This window comes from Typopeltis vanoorti, chromosome 12 (genome assembly GCF_054136105.1).
Source record: "Typopeltis vanoorti isolate ZY-2024b chromosome 12, IOZ_Tvanoo_1.0, whole genome shotgun sequence".
Classification (NCBI taxonomy): Eukaryota; Metazoa; Arthropoda; class Arachnida; order Uropygi; family Thelyphonidae; genus Typopeltis; species Typopeltis vanoorti.
This window is the reverse complement of record NC_143560.1, coordinates 48,438,089-48,459,205: the sequence shown is the minus strand read 5'-3', so window position 1 is coordinate 48,459,205 and position 21,117 is coordinate 48,438,089. Positions and strand designations below refer to the sequence as shown.

At 37.3% G+C, this 21,117-nt stretch overlaps 1 protein-coding gene across 2 annotated transcripts in view; it reads right to left on the bottom strand.

The window, feature by feature from the left end:
* Ada2a (Transcriptional adapter 2A) overlaps positions 1–20,842 on the bottom strand; it is a 184,524-nt gene extending 163,682 nt beyond the window's left edge. Inside the window, exon 1 of one of the 2 annotated variants that reach the window (XM_090401481.1) lies at positions 20,114–20,842. In XM_090401481.1, the coding sequence (XP_090257607.1) occupies positions 20,114–20,131 (18 nt within the window). In that variant the 5' untranslated portion in view covers positions 20,132–20,842. The remainder of the gene's footprint in view (positions 1–20,113) is intronic. The other variant, XM_090401480.1, reaches the window with a different exon arrangement.
* Between the last annotated feature and the right edge of the window lie 275 nt (positions 20,843–21,117).

The window sequence follows — 21,117 nt, the reverse complement described above, 5'->3', positions numbered from 1 at the left end:
TATTTGTTATCTGTATGTTACCCTATATTATATCTTGTTCCACTCTAAATAGCCCTCCTTCCAATCTACTGTCATGCCCATAAAATATTAATTCAGATTTAACTCCTCTTCAGATATTGGCAAAATTTATATTATGCTGTGCCAGCCAACATTGTATAACAGAGGAGACTCTTGTTCAGGGAAATAATTCTAAATTCGAAAGGGGGACAACACACAATAATTTATCTCACGCTAGCGTTGTGCAGATTCTGTTAGAAGTCGTGATTCGAATCTCACTTAAGCAATTATATCTAAATTCCTTCCTGCCGTAAGGTCCTATTTCATAAGTGGTGGTTTGAATTCGAGATCAGGCATAAACTCAGGTTTAAGGTACAAAACATGTTTATTGGAAAACATAAAACATTTACAGTTAAGAAAATTTACTCTAAGTTAAGGGTCATACTAAATCACAATGAAACTGAATGTGCTAAATCCTTCAATTACAAAAGGATAAGATTAATGTGTAAGCATAATACAACTAGGATATAATTTCTTTCACAAGTCATTCACAGAACATGCATTGAACACTTTCATTAATATTCTACCAATATCTATCTTAATTCTAAAATTCATTAAGCAAGCCTAGCCATTCTTAATCAAAATACTGCCTATCAACAATTCCTGTTTGTTCCACAGGGTCTTAATTAATTCAAATAATTCTCACTTAAAAGTTCTCTACTAGTGTCCTTTAGTTTACAAATGTGATTTATACTTATTTAGTTTGTTTACTTGATAAAATGCTTTCTTATTTAAAACCTTACTAAATTTTATATCTCGTTCCACTCTAAAAAGCCTTCCTTCTAATCTACTGTCGTGCCCTTAAAATATCAATTCAGATTTATCTACTCTTCGGATATTGGCAAAAATTTATATTATACTGCGCCAGACAACATCGTATAACAGAGGAGACTCTTGTTCAGGGAAATAATTCTAAATTCAAAAGGAACACACACAATAATTTATCTCATGCTAGCGCTGTGCAGATTCTGTTAGCAGTCGTGACTCGAATCTCACTTAAGCAATTATATCTAAATTCCTTCCCGCTGTAAGGTCCTATTTCATAAATGGTGGATTGAATTCGTAATCAGGTATAAACTCAGGTATAAGGTACAAAACATGTTTATTGGAAAACATAAAACATTTACAGTTAAGAAAATTTACTCTAAGTTAAGGGTCATACTAAATCACAATGAAACTGAATGTGCTAAATCTTTCAATTACAAAAGGATAAGATTAATGTGTAAGCATAATACAACTAGGATATAATTCCTTTCACAAGTCATTCACAGAACATGCATTGAACAATTTCATTAATATGCTACCAATATCTATCTTAATTCTAAAATTCATTAAGCAAGCCTAGCCATTCTTAATCAAAATACTGCCTATCAACAATTCCTGTTTGTTCCACAGGGTCTTAATTAATTCAATTAATTCTCACTTAAAAGTTCTCTACTAGTGTCCTTTAGTTTACAAATGTGATTTATACTTATTTAGTTTGTTTACTTGATAAAATGCTTTCTTATTTAAAACCTTACTCAATTAAAATCCTACCGGCTGCATCATTGTAACATCGCTGCATCATTGTAATATCTATTTGTTATCTGTATGTTACCCTATATTATATCTTGTTCCACTCTAAAAAGGCTTCCTTCTAATCTACTGTCGTGCGCTTAAAATATCAATTCAGATTTATCTCCTCATCGGATATTGGCAAAAATTTATATTATACTGCGCCAGACAACATCGTATAACAGAGGAAACTCTTGTTCAGGGAAATAATTCTAAATTCAAAAGGAACACACACAATAATTTATCTCATGCTAGCGCTGTGCAGATTCCGTTAGCAGTCGTGACTCGAATCTCACTTAGCAATTATATCTAAATTCCTTCCCGCTGTAAGGTCCTATTTCATAAATGGTGGTTTGAATTCGTAATCAGGCATAAACTCAGGTATACGGTACAAAACATGTTTATTGGAAAACATAAAACATTTATATTTAAGAAAATTTACTCTAAGTTAAGGCTCATACTAAATCACAATGAAACTGAATGTGCTAAATCCTTCAATTACAAAAGGATAAGATTAAGTGTAAGCATAATACAATTAGGATATAATTCCTTTCACAAGTCATTCACAGAACATGCATTGAACACTTTCATTAATACTCTACCAATATCTATCTTAATTCTAAATTTCATTAAGCAAGCATAGCCATTCTTAATCAAAATACTGCCTATCAACAATTCTTGTTTGTTCCACAGGGTCTCAATTAATTCAATCAATTCTCACTTAAAAGTTCTCTGCTAGTGTCCTTTAGTTTACAGTACACACAAATTTCTTATTCTTCTAAGCAATTTTTAACATAGAATGAAAATCTTTACATTACCGGATCCTTTCAGATTTCATGCCGCCATCTCATGTAGATCTAGGTTACCTTACTGTATATTCTTTGGCTGTCTTTGTGCCTGGCAATGCACTACGCTTTTCTTTTAATCGTTTCTGACTGTTGCGAGCTGTCTACCGCTCTGCAGGAAACTATCTCCGAAGGGACATTCTGCTAAGGCTTGATTCCACATAGGCCATCATATCGCGATCAGCTCCATTTGGAAATCTTCAAGCATTCTCAAGAAAAGAACCCGCCGTCCGTCGTCACCATAGTCGATCCACCACTCTCTCACAAACTCCCCGACAAAACTCCCAAAAACTCGAATCCAGGAACCGAAAGGAAAAAGCCCTGTAAAATGGCATGCTTCGTCTTTTATTCTCCCTAATTAGGTTACATTATTCCAGGTAGCCATTCAGATGTCATTTTACGTGTAGGTATAGCCTCCATTGCTATGCTCGACTCGTACAGATTATCCGCAATTATTCCGGATTACTACTTATAATTTTTTTCAGAATTTCGTAATGTACTAGACAGCTTAAAAATGGAAATTACAAATAACCTTACACAATTCTTACCATTTTGACACATAATTCTCTGCTTCTCATTTCAGTTATGCAGGAATAACTCTCACTATATAGCACACATGGACTACACATTATTACATAACATAAAATAATACTTCATAATTATTAGCTGATGTGCAGATATCTCCTTAATTAGTAGTAAATACCGTGTTAAATCCTGAATAAAGAATTTACTTGTAAAGCTCTCCATTCAGGATCTAACAAAAGTCTCCTCTTACAAGAAAAAATTTTCCTTAAGATAAATTTTTCTTTAAGCATCTCTTATTATAAAATTGGTTTTCTAATTTTCTAGAAAAAACTCCTTTTTCTTCTCCCTCAATTCTCTGGGGATGATCTTTCCATTTTGTCTGTGCCTTAAAATTCAACTTCGAGTTAATGTCTAGATACACACCAATGATAGATTTACACTTCCTCCAACCGCCAGCAGGGTTATGCTCACCTAGTCCTTTTCGAGTTTTGTGCTGTGAATCAAATAACTTCTTGTAGGATGAAAATACATTCCGCTCAACACTAGCATAATATATCTTTACAGTATCTTTGTTAGCTTCCCACTCATCTCTGATTGCACCCCCTCCTTCTGATTGTATCCCTTCTTCTTTTTCTTCAATTAAGTTAGGACTCAATGAGGTTTCTGACGTGGAAAGCTCATTCAATTCGGAGCTGATATGGTTAGTAAGCTCTACATCTCCCCAATCGGTTTATGCCCTCTCTTTCTCTGGATTTTCCGACGCTCATAGACACTTCCTTTACCTTGAACTAATGATCCCTTTCCAACCTCTGTATCTCTATTCTTCCCTTGAAAGCAGACTTCCCCTTTTGAGTAATCACAGGAGAAATTGTATTTTGATAGAAAGTCACTCCCTACGATTAATCTTAAATGAGGAAGTGAGTTTCTAGGCAAAATTATAAAATTATGCCACATATCAAATTCAGGCAAGTGCACTCTTAGTCTCACCAACTTCATAGCCTGGGTAAATGTGGAGGATATTCCCAAAACTTTAATCGGCCTTCTTAAATGTTTAATCCTACCCTTTACATATGGCTCTATCTCTCTGAAATAGTTTTCAGAGATTATAGAAGCCTGTGAACCCGTGTCAATCAATCCCTTGAAGTTTTTTTCGCAGATCCTACCTTCAACCGTTAATTCAGTGTTGTTTCTGAATTTTCCCTTTTCCTTTCTCTTGCTTGCTGCAAACATGTGACTTGGCTTCTGAATGGGAAATTCCCTTTGAATAGCCTTGTCTGTTGACACAGTTACAGGCTAGATGTCCTAGCATGTTGCAGCTATAGCATCTAGGGCCCTGTCAGGTATAGCCCCTAGCATTATCTTTGCCCGAGGACAAAGGAGAGATGCTAATGTATTTGGCAGTTAACTCCATCATTTTTTGCTTCATAGAGTCCATCTTGTCAAATATTGGTCTCTGCATTATTTCTAACTCCCTGTGAACTACGTCATTGATTTTCTGCTCTTGTAATGAGGTGTTTTCGTGGGTTGTCATAAAGGCTGTTGTCAATTGACTGAGCACAGAATCTAGACGTTCCATGATAGGCTGCTGCAGTTTCTTCACTTCTTGCTTTATCAAGGAGTGAACCTCACCAAAATTTTGACAGTTATCAGCAATTTGGTAAACTGTCTCAGGTCTAGTTTCTTCACTTCCTCTCTGTCCTTTCTGGATGTTTCTTTTCAGTTCCCTGCTGTTTAATGCTGTCTCTTACTTTGATCACATTGACAGACCCAAGAACGCCTGTGGGACAAATGCCTGAGCAGTTGCTCCCTCTGTTTTACTGCATTATAACATTCCTCTAGGTTTGATATATCCTTTCCGTATGCTGCCTCCTTAAGTTCTTGTTTCAATCCTGCCCTAAAGTGCTGGAAGACGACCCAGTTTAGATGGTGCCTGTCTTTCTCCGAAACAGTGTGTTGGCAAGATCCAACAACCTGTTATGGTAATCGGACACACTTTCTTTGTCCTTCTGTACCATTCCTTGGAGCTTCCACCGATTCGGTCCCACGTTCTTTACCTTTGAGAACTGTGAAATAAGGACTTCTTTAAATTTAACATAACTCTGGGTGTCTTTTAGAACCGGTGAGGAGTAAAAATAGATTTTTGCCTTTCCAACTAGCTTGCTGCGTAGCAGAATGAGCAGTTGGAATTCACTCCACCGACCAATCCTCAATTCCTCAATGTACTCAAAGAATGCAATCACGTCATGAGATCCATCACACTTTCTTTGTCCTTCTGTACCATTCCTTGGAGCTTCCACAGATTCGGTCCCACGTTCTTTACCCTTGGGAACTGTGAAATAAGGACTTCTTTAAATTTAACATAACTCCGGGTGTCTTTTAGAACTGGTGAGGAGTAAAAATAGATGCCTTTCCAACTAGCTTGCTGCGTAGCAGAATGAGCAGCTGGAATTCACTCCACTGACCAATCCTTCTCAATTCCTCAATGTACTCGAAGAATGCAATCACGTCATGAGATTCATCACCCGAAAACTGAGGGAATACCTGTTGGGGTTTAATCGTTCTAAAAAACTCTGAGTCATCTACCTCTGAGCTTGTAGGTAGGGACATATCTGCATTCATCTTACAATTCAAAACAGTACAATTTTCCTAAATTCTAATTATTCCAATAAATACCTGATTGCCTGATACGATATCAAAAACCAACTTATAGTGATTAAGGATGTGTCAACTTCAATTCTATGGCCCTAATCACATCCTGTTGGCTGCGTCATTGTTACGTATATTATTTATGTGATTTATACTTATTTAGTTTGTTTACGGGGTGCTTAAGGGTCAAAGCTGTATAACTGAGAGGAGACCTCCACATAGCCTTTAAAGGAATGCGGAGAACCAACCAGGGATTCTGACCTAATGTCCAATCCTCACCTTCTCGTGGTGCACCCTGTGGGGTATCTACTTGGATACTGAACGAACGAGGATGGGCTGGCAATTTGGGATTTAACCGACCAAATTGTATTCTTATTGGTTAAATAAAAACCAAAATAAAAAATGATGGTACAACATGACAAAATTTCATGCCGGCTGGGGCGTTGCCCGGTTAAACATGGCCCTCGTTGTTTTTGCCAGGGAACCAGGGCGAACAGCGAAAAGTCAGCTACTGGAATAAATATGAAAACAAACCCCAACTCAACATCACCAGAGTTAAAGATCGGTACTATCAATGTAAGAAGCCTGAGTGGCAAAGAAACGGAGCTAGCTGAAAAATTAGATAAGTACCAGATCGACATAATAGGGGTGACTGAAACAAAAAAGACCAAAACTGGTGAGATCTTTCTGAGCAATAAATACAAAATGTTATATTCAGACAATGACAATCAAGGAAAAGGAGTAGCCATAGTATTCAACACAAAATACGAGGCTAATCTTCTTGAATGGCAGTCAGTCTCAAGTAGAGTAATGTGGGCAAATGTGAGAATGGGGAACTGGACAATGAGACTTATTTGTGCCTATGGTCCCACAGAAGGTTCTACTAAGGTAGAAGTGGAGGAATTTTTTGACGCTTTAGAAAAAGCAACTGACACAATGAAAAAGGAAAAGTTGGTCCTTGTTGGGGATCTAAATAGCAGAGTAGGAAATGATTGTCAGACATACAAAAATATTTTGGGAAAATTTGGAGAAAAGAGCAAAGCCAATAATAATGGCAAATACCTGTTGGATTTCTGCTCAGGACATGGACTGGTTATTACTAACACCATGTTCCAACATAAAAATGTGCACAAATTCACATGGAGAGAAGAGGCTAGGAATAAGAAAAGTCTCATTGACTATGTTATTGTTCATAGTGATGTTTTCTCCTTGGTGCAGAACACCAGAGTGTACAGAGGATTTGAAATTGGAAGTGATCACTATTTAGTCTGAGCAGGATAAAATTGAATTTCATATTGAAAAGAATAACATGTAAGAAAGTTTTAAAGAGAATAAAAGTTGAGCAGCTCTCGAATGTGAACTGTAGACTAAAATATACAAAGATTATTGAAGAAAAAATGAAAGAGTTTGAGAACAAGAATCAAATCTTGGAGATTCAGTGGAAAACTCTGACGAAAACATTGATTGATTCTGACAGAGAGGCATGTGGTGAGGTTGTCTGCAAGGATAAAAAAATCAGAACTCCCTGGTGGACACAGGAAGTTAAAGAGGCAGTGAAGGAAAAGAAGAAAGCATATCAAAAGTTCCTGTCAAATAAGTCAGCTTGTGCTCTTAGAGAATATAGAGACAAATGCAAGAATGCTAAACACTGTGTAAAACTAGCTAAACAAAAGTCATGGGATGATTTTGGCAAGAATATAGAAAACAAATATCAAGAAGGTGGCAAAATATTCTGGAGGTTGTTGAAGAAGCTTAGGAATGGAGGAAAGAGTGCTGTAAAAGGAGTTAGAGAATGAAAACTGAAAACTGAAAAAGAATGAAAATGAAAACTGGAGAAAAAGATATCCTTGAAGTATGGAGTAATTACTTTGAAAAACTGCTAAACGAAACAAGCAGTGATGACAGCACAGTGGTAAAAAACACTGACCAGGCATGCAATCAGGAATACATATCCATACTTGAAGTAGAAAAAGCCATCAAAGGCTTGAAATGTGGAAAGGCAGCAGGAGTAGATGATATTCGACCAGAAATGCTGAAGTATAGTGGTATAAGAGTCTTACAGTGGCTGCAATGCATAGTTCAGAAAGCCTGGACAGAGGGATGAATTCCCGATGATTGGAGTAGAGCTCTCATAGTACCCATATATAAAAAGGGAAATAAAACTGAATGTGAGAATTACAGAGGTATTTCCCTACTGAGTGTTTCTGGCAAGATCTATGCAACTATACTTGAGAAACAGTTGAGAAGAATTGTGGAAGAAAAGCTTGGTGAAGAACAAGCTGGATTCAGGTCAAATAGGTTCTCAGGATCAGATCTTCACTTTACGACAAATAGTGGAGAAATCATGGGAATTTAACAAAGATCTGTATTTAATTTTGTCAATTTGGAAAAGGCATATGACAAGATGCCAAGAAAGAAGCTATTCAATATGCTACAGTTATATGGTGTCAATGGGGCATTATATCAAGCAATACTTAGTCTTTATTTGAGTTGTAAGTCAGCAGTTAGAATTGAAGAAAGTACAGGAAGATGGTTTAATGTCAAATCTCGTGTGAAACAAGGATGTATATTATCCTCTCTGTTATTCATTATCTATATGGATCACATTATGAAGGAAAGTAGTATTAAACATGATATCAAAATTGGAGATGTTAATGTCAGCCCTTTGCTTTATGCGGATGATGTTATACTTCTAAATAAATCCGCTACAAATCTGCAAGATTCTCTGACTAAATTGAATAGCTGTTGTAATAGCTATGGTATGAAGGTTAGTAATAAAAAGACAAAGACAATGAAAATAGGCAGAATCATTGAAAATGTCAACTGTGTTGTGAATGGACAACCTGTGGAACAAGTAAAACATTTCGGCTACTTAGGCACGATTTTTACTGAAGATGGTAAATTAAATATGGAAATAGACAACAGAATCAACAAAGCTGGTAAGTCAATTGAATAAATTAATATGGAATAAGAGAGAAATCAGTCAGAACACTAAATTAGCTGTATACGAGACAGTGTTCAAACCAGTTTTAACTTATGGATCTGAGAGCTGGATCAGAAGTAAAACACTTGACCAAAGACTAGAGACCACAGATATGAGAGTCCTGAGAAAGATTATAGGATTGAATAGATGGCATCAATGGAAATATCGTATTAAAAACAAGGATATTAGGAAAAAACTTGACATTGTCAGTATCCAGGAATGCATTAGCAGAGCTAATCTCAGGTGGTATGGTCACCTAAACAGAATGGGCGAGGAAAGATTAGCAAAACAAGTGTTCTCTGCCAGTTTGGCAGCAAAACAACCCAGAGGAAGACCAAGATATAGGTGGATTGATACGGTACAAAGTGCCTTGGATGATAGAAATATAAGATCTGATAATGTTGGAGTCTTGACAAGTAACAGACTGATTTTGAGGAAAATTGTAGATGGGAAGTTAGTAATGATATAATTTTTTCATGTAGTACTATGATATCCTGTACACCCCTTGTGGGTACATGGCAGGAATTTGATGATGATGATAGTTTGTTTACTTATTAAAATCCTTTCTTATTTAAAACCTTACTCAATTAAAATCCTACCGGCTGCGTCATTGTAATATCTATTTGTTATCTGTATATTACCCTATATTATATCTTGTTTCACTCTAAATAGCCCTTCTTCTAATCTACTGTCGTGCCCTTAAAATATCAATTCAGATTTATCTCCTCTCCGGATATTGGCAAAATTTATATTATGCTGCGCCAGACAACATCGTATAACAGAGGAAACTCTTGTTCAGGGAAATAATTCTAAATTCAAAAGAAACACACACAATAATTTATCTCACGCCAGCGCTGTGCAGATTCCATTAGCAGTCGTGACTCGAATCTCACTTAAGCAATTATATCTAAATTCCTTCCCGCTGTAAGGTCCTATTTCATAAATGGTGGTTTGAATTCGTAATCAGGCATAAACTCAGGTATACTATACAAAACATGCTTATTGGAAAACATAAAACATTTATAGTTAAGAAAATTTACTCTAAGTTAAGTCTCATACTAAATCACAATGAAACTGAATGTGCTAAATCCTTCAGTTACAAAAGGATAAGATTAAGTGTAAGCATAATACAACTAGGATATAATTCCTTTCACAAGTCATTCACAGAACATGCATTGAACACTTTCATTAATACTCTACCAATATCTATCTTAATTCTAAATTTCATTAAGCAAGCCTAGCCATTCTTAATCAAAATTTTTTGTTTGTTCCACAGGGTCTTAATTAATTCAATCAATTCTCACTTAAAAGTTCTCTGCTAGTGTCCTTTAGTTTACAGTACACACAAATTTCTTATTCTTCTAAGCTTTTAACATAGAATGAAAATCTTTACATTACCGGATCCTTTCAGATTTCATGCCGCCATCTCATGTAGATCTAGGTTACCTTTTTGTATATTCTTTGGCTGTCTTTGTGCCTATCGATGCACTACGCTTTTCTTTTAATCATTTTCGACTGTTGCGAGCTGTCTACCACTCTGCAGGAAACTATCTCCGAAGGGACATTCTGCTAAGGCTTGATTCCACATAGGCCGTCATATCGCGATCAGCTCTGCTTGGAAATCTTCAAGCATTCTCAAGAAAAGAACCCCGCCGTCCGTCATCACCGTAGTCGATCCACCGCTCTCTCACGAACTGCCCGACAAAACTCCTAAAACTCGAATCCAGGAACCGAAAGGAAAAAGCCCTGTAAAATGGCACGCTTCGTCTTTTATTCTCCCTTTTCGGGCACCCTCTATTCGATGTAGTTTTTCACCCACGAACCCCAACTTTCATGCCCCTTGGGTGATCCTACACTCTCCCTAGTCTGTTAGGTTACATTATTCCAGGTAGCCGTTCTGACGTCATTTTATGAGTACGTATAGCCTCCATCGCTACGCTCGACTCATACAGATTATCCGCGATTATTCCGGATTAGTACTTATAATTTTTTTCAGAATTTCGTAATGTACTAGACAGCTTAAAAATCATCATCATCATCAATTTCCTGCCATGTACCCTCAAGGGGTGTACAGGATATGACAGTACTACATGAAAAAATTACATCATTACTAACTTCCTATCTACAATTTTCCTCCAAATCAGTCTGTTACTTGTCAAGACTCCAACATTATCAGATCTTATATTTCTATCGTCTAAGGCACTTTGTACCGTATCAATCCACCTATATCTTGGTCTTCCTCTGGGTCGTTTTCCTGCCAACCTGGCAGAGAACACTTGTTTTGCTAATCTTTCCTCTCCCATTCTATTTAAGTGACCATACCATCTGAGATTAGCTCTGCTAACGCATTCCTGGATGCTGACAATGTCAAGTTCTTTCCTAATATCCTCATTTTTAATATGATATTGCCATTGATGCCATCTGTTCACACCTCTAATCTTTCTCAGGACTCTCATATCTGCGGTCTCTAGTCTTTGGTCAAGTGTTTTACTTCTGACCCAGCTCTCAGATCCATAAGTTAAAATTGGTTTGAACACAGTCTTGTATACAGCTAATTTAGTGTTCCAACTAATTTCTTTCTTATTCCAAATGAATTTATTCATTTGACTTCCCACGATACCAGCTTTGCTGATTCTGTTGTCTATTTCTATATTTAGTTTACCGTCTTCAGTAAAAATTGTGCCTAAGTAGCTGAAATGTTTTACTTGTTCCACAGGTTCTCCATTCACAACACAGTTGACATTTTCAATGATTCTGCCTATTTTCATTGTCTTTGTCTTTTTATTGCTGACCTTCATACAATATCTATTACAACAGCTATTCAATTTAGTCAGAGAATCTTGCAGACTTGTAGCAGATTTATTTAGAAGTATAACATCATCCGCATAAAGCAAAGAGCTGACATTAACATCTCCAATTTTGATATCAGGTTTAATACCACATTCCTTCATAATGTGATCCATATAGATGATGAATAACAGAGGGGATAATGTACATCATTGTCTCACACCAGATTTAACATTAAACCATCTTCCTGTACTTCCTTCAATTCTAACTGCTGACTCACAATTCAAATAAAGACTAAGTATTGCCCAATTAACACCATATAACTGCAGCGTATTGAATAGCTTCTCTCTTGGCACCTTGTCATATGCCTTTTCCAAATCGACAAAACTTAAATACAGATCTTTGTTATATTCCCATGCTTTCTCGACTATTTGTCGTAAAGTGAAGATCTGATCCTGACAGCCTCTGTTTGGCCTGAATCCAGCTTGTTCTTCACCAAGCTTTTCTTCCACAATTCTTCTCAACCATTTCTCAAGTATACTTGCATAGATCTTGCCAGGAACACTCAGTAGGGAAATACCTCTGTAATTCTCACATTCAGTTTTATTTCCCTTTTTATATATGGGTACTATGAGAGCTCTACTCCAATCATCGGGAATTCGTCCCTCAGTCCAGGCTTTCTGAACTATGCAGTGCAGCCACTGTAAGACTCTTATACCACCATACTTCAGCATTTCTGGTCGAATATCATCTACTCCTGCTGCCTTTCCACATTTCAAGCCTTTGATGGCTTTTTCTACTTCAAGTATGGATATGTATTCCTGACTGCATGCCTGGTCAGTGTTTTTTATCACTGTGCTGTCATCACTGCTTGTTTCATTTAGCAGTTTTTCAAAGTAATTACTCCATACTTCAACGATATCTTTTTCTCCTGTTTTCATTTCACCTTTATCATCTCTAATTCCTTTTACAGCACTCTTTCCTCCATTCCTAAGCTTCTTCAACAACCTCCAGAATATTTTGCCACCTTCTTGATATTTATTTTCTATATTCTTGCCAAAGTCCTCCCATGACTTTTGTTTAGCTAGTTTTACACACTGTTTAGCTTTCTTACATTTGTCTCTGTATTCTGTAAGAGTAAAAGCTGACTTATTTGCCAGGAACTTTTGATATGCTTTCTTCTTTTCCTTCACTGCCTCTTTAACTTCCTGTGTCCACCAGGGAGTTCTGATTTTTTTATCTTTGCACACAACCTCACCACACGCCTCTCTGGCAGAATCAATCAATGTTTCCTTCAGAGTTTGCCACTGAATCTCCAAGGTTTGATTCCTGTTCTCAAACACTTTCATTTTCTTTTCAATAATATTTCTGTATTTTAGTCTACAGTTTACATCTGAGAGCTGCTCAACTTTTATTCGCTTTAAAACTTTCTTACATGTTATTCTTTTCAATATGAAATTCAATTTTATCCTGCTCAAGACTAAATAGTGATCACTTCCAATTTCAAATCCTCTGTACACTCTGGTGTCCTGCACTAGGGAGAAAACATCACTATCAACAATAACATAGTCAATGAGACTTTTCTTATTCCTAGCCTCTTCTCTCCATGTGAATTTGTGCACATTTTTATGTTGAAACATGGTGTTAGTAATAACCAGTCCATGTCCTGAGCAGAAATCCAACAGATATTTGCCATTATTATTAGCTTTGCTCTTTTCTCCAAATTTTCCCAAAATATTTTTGTATGTCTCACAATCATTTCCTACTCTACTATTTAGATCCCCAACAAGGACCAACTTTTCCTTTTTCCTTGTGTCAGTTGCTTTTTCTAGAGCCTCAAAAAATTCCTCCACTTCTACCTTAGTAGAACCTTCTGTGGGACCATAGGCACAAATAAGTCTCATTGTCCAGTTCCCCATTCTCATATTTGCCCACATTACTCTACTTGAGACTGACTGCCATTCAAGAAGATTAGCCTCGTATTTTGTGTTGAATACTAAGGCTACTCCTTCTTTTCCTTGATTGTTATTGCCTGAATATAACATTTTGTATTTATTGCTCAGAAAGATCTCACCAGTTTTGGTCTTTTTTGTTTCAGTCACCCCTATTATGTCGATCTGGTACTTATCTAATTCCTCAGCTAGCTCCATTTCTTTGCCATTCAGGCTTCTTACATTGATAGTACCGATCTTTAACTCTGGTGATGTTGAGTTGGGGTTTGTTTTCAGATTTGTTCCAGTAGCTGACTTTTCGCTGTTCGCCCTGGTTTCCTGGCGAAAACAACGGGGGCCTTGTTTCACCGGGCGACGCCCCAGCCGGCATGAAATTTTGTCATGTTGTACCATCATTTTTTATTTTGGTTTAACCAATAAGAATACAATTTGGTCGGCTAAATCCCAAATTGTCTAAATCCCAGCTTAAAAATGGAAATTACAAATAACTTAACAATTCCCTTACACAATTCTTACCATTTTGACACATAATTCTCTGTTTCTCATTTCAGGTATGCAGGAATAACTCTCACTATATAGCACATACGAACTACATATTATTACATAACATAAAATAATACTTCATAATTATTAGCTGATGTGCAGATATCTCCTTAATTAGTAGTAAATATCATGTTAATTCCTGAATAAAGAATTTACTTGTAAAGCTCTCCATTCAGGATCTAACAATAGCAACTGGAAGTAAAGAAAATGAGTTTCTTGAGTTTTTGAGGGATAACTACCTCAGACAGTATGTAACAGAGGGCACACGATGATTGAGGGTCTTGGATTTTGTCATCTCATCAGAGTGTGTAATTGTAAATGAGGTGTCAAATCATCCACCAATTGGTGAGAGTGACCATGAGATGATTACCTGGGTGGTTGCCAGCAGTGGGAGGACCTCTGTGAAAAAAGGGTATATGTGGAACTACAAGGGGGGTGATTATGAAGAGCTCAGGAGACAGCTTGTGGGTGTAGAGTGGAATGAGGAGTTAGCTGGAAAAGAAATCAATGCAGCTTGGGGGATTTTCAAAAACTGTTTAGTAGATGCAATGTCTAAATGTATTCCAAGGGTGAGAAGGTTAAATAAGGTGGGTGTGAGATGGATGAATAAAGAGATTAAGCATGCAATACAGAGAAAAAGGGCATTGTGGAAGCAGCATAAGAGAAGTTGAAATAACCAATTCCATGAGGTCTACAAAGACCAAACAAGGAGGGTGACTTGGTTGGTGAGGGTAGCTAAAGAAAGGTATGAACAGCAGTTGGCTAATGAAGCCAAAAAGAATCCTAAGGAGTTCTTACGATATGTAGCCAGCAAAAGAAAGAATAATTATGGAAGGATGACACTGATTGGAGAAAATGGTATAAAGACAGCTGATGCAGAATGTGTGGTGGAGATACTTAATGAGCAGTTTCAACCTTGTGAACGTGACTTCATGGAGAGAGAAGTTGATGATGGGGAGGAGAGACTGACTGTAGGTGAGCAAGAGGTGTATGGGGAGTTGAGTAAACTAAATGTCAATAAGGCTGTGGGACTTGATAATATATCACCACGTATTCTGAAAGAATGTGCCAGGGAGTTGACATCTGCCTTGACATATTTTTTTAATATGAGTCTTGCAGTCAGTCAAGTTCCTAAGGAGTGGAAGGAGGGCAAGATTGTGTCACTTCATAAAGGAGGTGATCAAACTCGAGCATCAAACTACAGGCCTATCTGTGTGTCAGGTGTTGTGGTTAAGTTGTTGGAGAAGCTTGTGAGAACTAGGATCCAGAGTTGGGTTGATAACAATGGTATTATCTTTGATGGACAGCACAGACTTGCTAAAGAGAGGTCATGTTTTAGTAATCTACTTACTTATTACAATAAAGTGACTGCTTCCTTGGACAAAGGAAAAGGATACACAGTAATATACTTCGATTTCACAAAGGCATTTGATAGAGTACCTCATGATAGGTTGACAGTCAAACTAGAGCAGATGGGGTTGGATATTAGATTGGTGCATTGGATTGGAGAATGGCTATCTGATAGGTATCAACAAGTTGTGTATGGGGAGAGCAATATCCAGGAAAAGGAAAGTCACTAGTGGAGTGCCTCAGGGGTCTGTTTTAGGTCCATTGCTGTTTAACTTGTATATTAATGATATAGGTGAAGATTTGGATGGAGATGTTCAGTTGTTTGCAGATGATGGAAAGTTGGGACGAACCATGAAGTGTACTGAAGATATTGTGGCCTTACAGGAAGACTTGAATACATTGAGTGATTGGGCACGGAAATGGGGATGTGAGTTCAATGTTGCAAAATATAAGGTTTTAAAATTTGGAAAACAAAGATGGGATGCAGCATTTATGCTTGGTGAGAATATATTGGTGGAGGTAGAGGAAATAAGAGATCTGGAGGTGATAGTGGATAAGGATCTAAAATTTAGGGGACACATCACCAAAATTGTGAAAACACAAAGGCTTCTGGGAATGATGCAGAGGACACTGATGTGTAGAAGTAGGGAGATTCTTGTTCCGTTGTATAAGGCTTTGATTAGGCCACACATGGACTTTTGTACCCAGATTTGGTCACCGGGTTTCCAGAAGGATGAAGAGATGTTGGAAAGGGTCCAAAGGCGACTGACTAAGGTAGTTTCTGACCTCTGGAATGTCGAGTATGAGGAAAGATTGAGAAGATGTAATTTGCGGAGTCTGGTGGACAGGAGGAAGAGGGGGGGGGGGATATGATAGACTTACAAGTTGATAAGGGGTTGTTATAGGATCAATGCTGGAGAAGTTTTACAGAGAATTGTGGGAGATCAGGGGAGAACCAGAGGTCATCCCTGGAAACTGTATAAAAGGGTGTGAGTAGGGGAGTGAGAGGCAGGTTTTTTTCGTGCAGAGTTGTGAATGATTGGAATGCCTTGCCTGAGAATGTGGTGTCTGCAAAGAGTTTGAATGTGTTTAAAACATGGTATAATGAGCTGTGTGTGTGTGTGATAAAAGGACCTCCCAGATGAGTCTTTGACTCCATGAGATCTTGGGGTGGTAATAATAATAATAATATAGGCAAAACATAATGGATGTCAATTTAATGTGGAAAAGTGTAAAGTTATGCATTTTGGGATACAAAGATTACAAGCTATACTGGAGTAGTAGTAGTAATAGTAGAAACAGAGTTGAAGTTTAGAGGGCATATTGTTCAAGTAGCCAGGGTAGCTCATAGGATTATTTGGTTACTGAAGAAAACACTAACAAGCAGAGATAAGGGAATTATCAATCCTCTTTACAAAGCCTTGATAAGACCACAACTGGATTACTGTGCTGAGATCTAGTTGACTGAGTTTCTTGTGAGTGATGAAAATGGTAAGTGGTCTATGGAATGCTCCCTATGAAGATAGATTGAGGGTTTGTGGATTGCAAAAGTTGGTGAATAGGCAAAAAAGGGGGATATGATAAAAAAATTGAAGTTTGTTAAAGGATTTTATAAGAATGATGTGGGGGAAATGTTTCAGCACTCAGCTAGTGGGGACAGAACAAGAGGTCATCTCTGGAAGTTGGGTAAGAGTGTGGTTAGCAAGGGCATGAAGACTAGATTTTTTACCTGGAGAGTGGTGAATGAATGGAATGGGTTGCCTGAGTCACTTGTGAGTGCTTTGTTTATTAATGGTTTCAAGGAGAGGTATGATAAATATTGTGTTGATAGTTTAGGTCTCCCATGATGAGTCTTAGGATTCTGTGGAAATACCATGTAATAATAATAATAATAATACATTTTAAAAATTATGAATGAAATTTTATAAAAAAATGTTTTAAACAAAAATATATACACATTAAATTTTTTTTTAATTAGTTTTTAATAAGTGTATTATTTTCCAAAACATTTGCTTTTTAAAATTTAATTCAGCATGCTTTGGCCAAATATTCAGCCAAAGCCAAATCATGGTGTTGCACATCCCTATACTGCAGTCAAATGGAAAGAACAAACTATATCCATTATCTGCACTACAGCTGTTCTGGGATGGCAGACCATGTTATGGATACAGATCACTAGGCTATGGGGGGGGCTCTCTTTCCCCTTGGTGACCAAGGTGAAATATTGACTTAGTAATCTAATCAGCTAAATAAATTTAGGTAATTAATTATCAGCTTTAGATCTGTGCTTTTTCCCATAAACATGACTGAACAAAACCATATATATCACACCTTTTTATCTAATGGTTACAACTCCAAGAGAATTAACAAATTACTTTAATAATTCCTACAAACCTTGACTTCCTGTATTGACAAATTATAGTAATACAAAAACTATTCTCTCATGTCCAGGAAAAGTAATACAGTAAATATTCTCTACATCAGAAAAAGCAGACTTAAAAAAAAAGTAAGAAATATGATCTCTGCATTGCTTCGAACCCTAGGTGAAACTGGCTGCATTTATATACTTCCATAATAGCCAACTCCTCTCTCAGTTCCTGATATGTATAGGGTTGCTTATTCCCACCAACTTACAGGAATAAGGGATTGTCAACAGACTAGAAGATACAGCCAACATCTTAAAAAAAAAAAAAAATCAGCTAACGCCTTTTTATTCCCGTATACGGGAGTAGGCGAGGCCATTTAGCCCTATCTAACTTTTGGAGACTGAGTGGGTAGTTCAATCTCCACTGGTACCAATCAGAGATAGATGGCCCAAGGCTATCACTAATTAAGCGGTACACAGTGAAGAGAGGCGGCTCAAATGTGCTGCCATCTCGTGGTCCCTAACCCTAACACAATATATTTAATGTCTGAAAATAATGTGGGTTCTACGGTCGATTTTCTTGAGTTTACGGGACGAAAAACCCGAGTTTCCGGGAGGAAAAACCTGCTTGCCCGTGCCAGAGATCGACTAACTCGGGAACCGGTCGAAAAAAGGCTTAGAAAAATTTCCTCTAGTGTCGACTAGACTCGAAACCAAGTCTTCCTTCATGCGGCCAAGCGCCGTGGTGTGTAAACGCCACATCCACTGAGCTACACAGGCTCTCATCCAACATCTACTTGGAAGAATAAAAAATACATCCATAATCATGACTATAGAGCAGGGGTGAATTCTCCATGCTTGCTGAGCAAGCTCATTACTTGAGAAAGAAGTAATATTTATTTGTTAATAAATGCATGCATTTATAAGCATTCCATTTAAGATTTTTATTTTTGTAGACAGAAGACATCTTAAGCTTGCACGGCAATAATTGAGCTTTGAATTGTGTACTGAAGACCGATGCTTGCTCATCTAGTCAAAGCTACCTTGGCTTGCTTGGTTGTGGGAGCTTCCAGGTCCTCGCTGCAGCACTGTGATTTCATGCACGCACATAGCCATTTCCGCTCCCTTCACGTCGTCTTAAACACAGGCCATATGCAGTGAAAGTAGCTCTAGCCAGTGAGCTTCAGCCAGCAACAAGTGTGCTTGTTGCTTGGGAAAATTAAGTTACAACCAACCTTTTATGATGATGTTATTGACCAGTTCATAAAGTAGGGTAGAATTTGTATTCAAGTAGCTAAATTGAAAAAGATAGAATATCATTTGTAAAATAAATGTTGTATTTCCATGATTAAATGTACATAAATTACTAAATATATAGTTTTAAATGGTCAGTAATTCATTATTTCTCTAATCAGATTTCAATCACACCTCTCACTCCCTGAATGATAACAAGAGCAAGCGTGAATTCCAAGACTTGCATTTGCCCCTGCTATAGAGAGTCAGGTCTAGAAGACCATGTCTCGAACACTGTAAACAGAATCAACAGAATGATTCAATCAGAATATAATTAAAATTCATCGAGAATTGTTTCTTATTTCCATTGTCAGATAATTCATCTATCTGTTTGGAGCCTAATGTTGCACATTTAGAACCATGTGATCATTAATGTGGTCATTAAACCATGGAATTTGTAACTGTGGAATTTGACAGCATGTAGGGATAACAGGAATTATTATTATTATGCACCTTCATGAACACTCATACTAACCACATCGTTTAATCTATATAGAGACATTCTTAAATATAAGAATGAAGGATTTGTGATCAAAGAGATAATTCTGGTTATGTGCCAAAGTTCCCCACCCACAGATGTTCACTATCCAGAGGGCAATAAATGCACTGAAAAATGCAATACCAGGGTTATTCAAGATGCTATATCAGCATTACAGCTTGACTCAGACCATGAAAAAGGAGATTTACTCTAACATTGTTTGACCCTTGTAGGCAGGCCCAAATGATCTTGGCCAGGATCATTCAGTATCTGTCTGTATCATATGCTAAACGAATGATACTTGCCAAGCCATCCAGAACTACCCATTTTAGAAGATTACCAAGATCCATCATTTTGAATGTCCACAGATCACACCACATGGCAAACATGCTGGTAGGACATTGAATTTCAGTGACAGTGGTCTGGAAGATAGGAGAGTAAAAAGACTAGAGAAGTAGAGCAAATAGGAAGAAAGTATAGAAACAGAGGAGGAAATGTGGCCAGTACTATTACCGGGAAACCATCCACCATAAAGATGCCTCACAACATGGAAGGGTTGTGGTTAGTATGAGTGTTCATGAAGATGCATAATAATAATTCCTGTTAATCCTGTTATGCTGTCGAACTCCACAGTTATGACCACACTAAAGATCAAGTGGCTCTAACTGTGCGACAGCAAAATAGCTGCATATTCCACAATTCCTGTAACACTATTATTAAATCAAGTATCCTTACCTCAAATGTTTCCAACATCACAAATTGTATGGGAAAGTGATCTCTCTCAAAACTTCAAATAATAATTTATTAGTTGTCATCTCTGGTTTGTACTCAAAATATCAATACCGACCATTTCTCAGTTATCCAAACTGAAATACTATTGCACCAGTGAATAGTAGCAAAACGTCTTGCGAACCGAGATAGCAAACTTGAGTGCTGCTGTTGGAGAGATATTTCGGTAATTCAGGTAACTTCTTAATTGCCTATATAAATTTTCCAAATCTCGCATATAGCGACAAGAACTAGTTTCATCGTTAGTTTAGTTTCAAAATGTGAAAACAAACCCAATATGAAGTGAAGTAAACTGCTCGAGATTAACTAGAAGTTAAGCACTATAAAATTTCAATCGTTAAGACCAATTTTAAACCGTTCGTCATGAAACAGGACAAAATGAATACAAATCATTACCTTTACAAAAGCACATGGCTCAGAGCTAGCAGACCAACAGTATACGGGCCAAAACACGTGCGTACGTAGCGTAAACTTCACATGTAAACATATAAAGAAATAAAGTGTTTTCATTCAACGAACAGTTATGAAAACGGGATATTCACTTGTATATGGGTCCGTTGTAATATCATATTATATTTGTGATTCTACCATTACATCTTTTACTAAAAACTAAAAAATACGAATCAAAATTACGATACGAATTCTTCCTACATACGTGTATCACTCATTACTCGCGCATGCGCAGTCATATACATCGAATTTATACAAGACGGCCATCGAAGCCGAATATATTATTATTATTTTATTATTATTTGACACCTCCAGGGAGTCCAAAGACTCATCGGGGAGGGCACCAGCGCTACAATTCCATCTCCAACACTCAGTCACCAACTGACCGCAACTACGCTAACGCCATCTACCGCCGATCACCACTGGTATTTTCACGGACAATCACAAACATCCATGCCCACTGTGGGATTCGAACCCGCAGCCTTTTGGCTAGAGAGCGG